Consider the following 5,881-nt stretch of genomic DNA (forward strand, 5'->3'; position numbering starts at 1 on the left):
TAAAAGAATCACTTTCAAAGTGACAAAGTTTAATTCAATATAAATATGTTGCTGTTGTTGTTTCAACTGCTAAGTCATGTCCGACTCTTTGAGACCCACAGACCTCCTTAAACCATGGAATTTCCCAGGCAAGAATACTGGAGTGGGTTGCCATTCCGTTCTCAAGGGCATCTTCCCAACCCAGGGATTGAACTCACATCTCCCTGCATTGGCAAATGGATTCTTTATCTCTGAGCAACCAGGGAAACCAGTAAATACCATATAAAGCTTAAATAAACACCTTGAAAATACATTTGAAAGAAGGATCACTGTAATGTATAAAACACAGGTATAATATACAGCTTCCCAGAGGTAATAACCTACAGAACTGTACAAATCAAAAAAGTAGGTTCTCTCAGAACTCTACCTGTTCCTGAAACTAAGACTATGCCCCAAAGTCTGTGTGTTCTTTTACTGGTGAAACTAGAAGTTTTTTTTAAACTTGTCCAGATCCTTTTCCCTTACATGTTACAACAGGTATCTTTTCCTTTATTTAAGCAATAGTTGATAAGTCCCCCTCTTTAGTACAGAAGTCTGGCCTGAAACGATGCTCCAGGTCATTTCACCTAACAACTTTGATTTCTTACGCTTAGTCACTCATTAAAGATATGACCAAAATAACATCTGCAATTCCGAGTCCATCATGTACATGATTTCATGGAAAAACTTGCCTCTGTCTGAGATGCTTCACGGCACTTTTTACTTCCTCATTCCTCAAGGTGTAAATGAGGGGATTCAGCACAGGGGTGACCATCGTGTAGAAGACAGACACCACCTTCTCACTGGAGAAGCTGGCGTCTGGGTGAGTGTAGAGGAAGATGCACGGCCCCAAGAAGAGGGCGACCACCATGAGGTGGGCTGAGCAGGTGGACAGGGCTTTCCTGCGCCCTTCAGCTGACTGTTTTCTAAGGGAAACCAAGATGACCGTGTAGGAGGTGACCAAAGCCAGAAAACAGAAGAGGGAGATGGTTCCACTGTTGGACACAATCAGCATTCCTGTGAGATAGGTATCTGTGCAGGCCAGCTTGATGACAGGAGGAACATCACAGAAGTAGCTATCAATTACGTTGGGGCCACAGTAGGGTAGGCGAATGGTCAAGAAGGTCTGCACCAGTGAGTGAACGGTACCCCCCAACCAGAGGCCAAAGACAAGCTGTACGCAGACCCTCATATCCATCACATTGGGGTAGTGTAATGGCGCACAGATGGCTACATAACGATCATAGGCCATAATGGTCAGCAGAAAGATCTCAGCACAGGCAAATAGATGTAGGAAGAAGAGCTGTGCAATGCAATTGTCAAAGGAAATGGTCTTTCTCTCCAAAAGCAAACCCTCCAGCATCTTGGGCACGGTGACAGATGAGTGGCAGATGTCAATAAAAGACAGATTGCTCAGGAAGAAATACATGGGGGTATGAAGACGTGGAGTAAAGACTATGGTAACCATGATCAGAATGTTCCCCAAAAGGGTTAGCACGTACATGACTGAGAATGCCATGAACAATAATATCTCCAGTACCCAGTTATCAGTGAGTCCCAAGAAGACAAATTGAGTCACTCTTGTTTGGTTTAGAGCATCCATCCAATGAGCTTCCAAAGGACCTTGTGGGGAAAAAAAACATGAACAGTAATTTAACCTTAATGTTATAGGAGTGGAACTAACAGAAGTGACTCTGAATTTCTATCTGGGTTGCTTATTTGTTATCATGGTATGTAGAGTACAAGATCAATTCAATGACAATTGTTACAACATATCCAGTCTTCCTTGGTGGCTCAGTAGGTAAAGAATCTGCCTGCAATGCAGGAGACTGCTTGCAATGTAGGAGACCCAGGTTTGATCCCTGGGTCAGGAAGACCCCCTGGAGGAGGATGACAACCCACTCCAGTACGCTTGCCTGGAAAATCCCATCAATACAGAAGCCTGAGAGGCTGCATTCCATGGAGGTGAAAGAGTCAGACACGACTTAGCAACTAAACCACATCTTATACCCAGTCTGTATCAGGAGCCATTCCATGCACTTTATATACACCATTCTGTTTAGCCATAACTGCACCATTGCATGGGCTTCCACACTGGCTCAGCAATAAAGAATCTGCCTGCAATGCAGGAACCACAAGAGATGAGGATCTAATCCCTGGGAGGGGAAGATTCCCTGGAGCAAAGCACGGCAACCCACCTCAGTATTTTTGCCTGGAGAACCCATGGACAGAGGAGCCTGGCAGGCTACGGTCCATAGGGTCACAGAGAGTCAGACAGGACTGAAGCAACTTAGCACGCATGAACGCACCATCGCGTAAGCATTATTGTTCCTGTCTTGCAGGTAAGTGAGGTCTACAAAAATAAATAAATTGCCCAAAACCCTTAGCCACTAGGTGAGTGATTTTTCATTTCAGTCTAACCCACAGGCAACACCAATTTAAAATTCTAAAATACAACTCCCAGCTAAAATCATTTGCTATTTCACTCTTCCTATCAAAAGTACCTTCAAAGCCAGCAACTGTCTGCTACATTATTTTTCAGGTATGGAATCTTCTCTCCAATCAAGCATGCTACTTCCATCTTGTTACTTTCCAAAATCCTTGTTTGTTATTTATGTTGTTCCCTCTGCTCAGAAAACATAACCATTTAATCAACTGTACTCTCTTCATTGCTGACTCTTAAAATACTATTCATCCTCTAAGATTACCTCAAAGAGCAGTACCTTTACAAAAACACAACTGATGCAATCAAATCCTATCACTTCCCTTCATACTTCTTTTATCTGAAAGAAAGTATAAAATGAGATATCTGTTTTTGCTCCCCAATAAATCAAGATTTTCTTGAAGAGCAATGGTCACATATAACTTATCCCTTGCAGCACGTAACCTGGCTTCTGGCACACAGTAGATATGCAAAAAATACTTTTATTTGAACTGAAGCTAACTTGTCAGGTAACCTGCAAAAGAATCCAATCTTTCACAATGGAGTTAATAAGTGACTTTAAAAGCTTAATTTTTTATTCTGTAATATGATTTGGAGCTTTGCAGGTGGCTCATGGCAAGCCACTCCAGTACTATTGCCTGGAGAATCCCATGGATGGAGGAGCCTGGTAGGCTGCAGTCCGTGGGGTCGCTAAGGGTCAGACACGACTGAGCGACTTCACTTTCCCTTTTCACTTTCCGCTTTCACACATTGGAGAAGGAAATGGCAACCCACTCCAGTGTTCTTGCCTGGAGAATCCCAGGGACGGGGGAGCCTGGTGGGCTTCCGTCTATGGGGTCACACAGAGTCGGACACGACTGAAGTGACTTAGCAGCAGCAGCAGTGGCTAAAGAATCTGCCTACAATACAGGAGATATAAGAGACACAGGTTCAATCCCTGGGTCAGGGTAATACATTTTATTAAAACATTTAGCAAAATGAAGTAGCAGAAATAATCTGAATGTTTATCTAAAAAGGAATAGGTAAATAAATTTTAGTACAGCCATAGTGTGGAATATTATATAGCCATTAATAAGAGCTAGTAGGATCTATGTTTATTGATTTAAACAGTGGTTCTCAGTGTAGCTGCACTTCAAAACCACATAGTTGAGCTTTCTAAATTTTGCTTCCCAGGCCTCACCTCAGAAAATTAATTCAGAATCTCTGGAGGTTGGACCTATCAGTACTTTTAAAGTTCTCTGGTGATTCCAACATATAGCCAAGATGGTAAACTATTAAATTCAAAAAATGTCGACAATACATTGCTAAGTGAAAATAGCATATGATAAATATATTTTTGCTCTATAATGCAGGGAGCTCAACCCAATGCTCTGTAACAATCGAGACAGGTGGGGTGGGGGTAAGGGCAGGAGGAAGGTTCAAGAGGAAGGAGCTGTATGTATACCCATGGTTGAGTCACGTTGCTGTACAGCAGAAACTAACACAATATTGCAAAGCAATTATCCTCCAATTAAAAATAAGTTTAAATAAATAAACATATTATGAACAAGGAGGAAAGGGGTGGAGGAGGGAAGGAAGGAATAAATGAACAAAGGAAGGAATAAAAAAATATTTATGTATATATATGTGAATATTGAAACATACATATTCATGAATTATGTTTTTATGTATTTATTCCTAAAAGGAAAGATGATTTGTGTTGAAGACTACACACTTATGTTAACACTAGTTGCCTGTGGAAATACTAGTGCATTTTAGATTTTAATTTTAAATTTAAAATGCTATTTTTATATTATACTCTGTAATTGTTCACATTTGTCCATAAGCATGGGTTACTTTGTTTTAAAACAAAGTATTAAAACCATGCACGGGGGGGTGCATACAGAAAGGAAATGTAAATGCTGACTTCATGGGATTATGAGTACGTTTTTCCTTCTCCAAGTCAAGTATAATATGGTTGTATTTCTTATGAAGCAATATTCTATGATAGGGAGGCCTATTCTCGTAAACTCCTGGTCAGCAGTGCATTCGTAGAAAAGAACCAAGAGTTGTTTTGCCTTCGACTAAGAAGGAGAAGATAGAAGGCTCTTCATGAGAGCACATGTGGTGAATTCACATAACTGTGGTGTTTGGCCTTCACTTCCCTAAACCTCAGTTTTCTGAACTGTAGCATAGGAACTAGACACATCTTTTCTATCTGATTAGTTGTAGCAGATATCTAGGTCTTCTGTCAAAAAGATCAAGAGAGAAGCCAGGGTATGGAAAGAATTTCCGACTTTGAAGGGTATCATAAAAAACTGAAGCCCATATGCATGTTTAAGAAAAAATCTAAACAACTGACAAAGGATTAATTTCCATAATATACAAGCAGCTCATACAGCTCAATACCAGAAAAACAACCCAATCAAAAAGTGGTAAAAAGACCTAAACAGACATTTCTCCAAAGAAGACATGCAGAGGGCTAACAAACACATGAAAAGATGCTCAACATCTTCATTATTCGAGAAATACAAATCAAAATTACAATGAGATATCACCTCACACCAGTCAGAATGGCCATCATCAAAAAGTCTACAAACAATAAATGCTGGAAAGGATGAGGAGAAAAGAAAATACTTTAGCACTTTTGGTGGGAATGTAAATTGATATAGCCACTGTGGAAGACGGTATGCAGATTCCTTAAAAAACTAGGAAGAAAACCACCATATGACCCAGCAATCACTCCTAGGCCTATACCCTGAGGAAACCAAAATTGAAAAAGACACATGTATCCCATTTTTCCTTGCAGCACTATTTACAATAGCTAGAACATGGAAGCAGCCTAGATGTCCATCAAGAGATGAACGGATCAAGAAGTTTGGTACATATACACAATGGAATATTACTCAGCCATAGAAAGGAACACATTTGAGTCAGTTCTGATGAGGTGGATGAACTAGAACCTATTATACAGAGTGAAGTGAGTCAGAAAGAGAAAGATAAATATTGTATTCTAACACATATATACGGAATCTAGAAAACTGGTACTGAAGAATTTATTTTCAGGGCAGTAGTGGAGAAACAGACATGGAAAATAGACTTATGGACATGGGGAGAGGGGAAGAGAGGGTGAGATGTAAGGAAAGAGTAACATGAAAACTTACATTACCATATTTAAAATAGATAGCCAACAGGAATTTGCTGTATGGTTCAGGAAACTCAAACAGGGGCTCTGTATCAATCTAGAGGGGTGGGGTAGGGAGGGAGATGCGAGGGAGGTTCAAAAGGGAGAGGATTAAAAGACGCTTACTCCTTGGAAGGAAAGTTATGACCAACCTAGATAGTATATTAAAAAGCAGAGACATTACTTTGCCAACCAAGGTCCGTCTAGTCAAGGCTATGGTTTTTCCCGTGGTCATGTATGGATGTGAGAGTTGGACT

General features: G+C 40.5%; 1 protein-coding gene across 1 annotated transcript; it reads right to left on the bottom strand.

Annotated features, from left to right (window-relative positions):
* Positions 1–680: 680 nt before the first annotated feature.
* Positions 681–1,621, bottom strand: OR4E2 (olfactory receptor family 4 subfamily E member 2). The gene is given in 2 exon segments (XM_055436957.2): positions 681–700; positions 703–1,621. Coding segments are annotated over 2 exon segments (939 nt in total).
* Between the last annotated feature and the right edge of the window lie 4,260 nt (positions 1,622–5,881).

The sequence above is a fragment of the Moschus berezovskii genome, chromosome 9 (assembly GCF_049115385.1).
Source record: "Moschus berezovskii isolate FMDL1 chromosome 9, NW_MosBer_1.0, whole genome shotgun sequence".
In the NCBI taxonomy this organism is placed as follows: Eukaryota; Metazoa; Chordata; class Mammalia; order Artiodactyla; family Moschidae; genus Moschus; species Moschus berezovskii.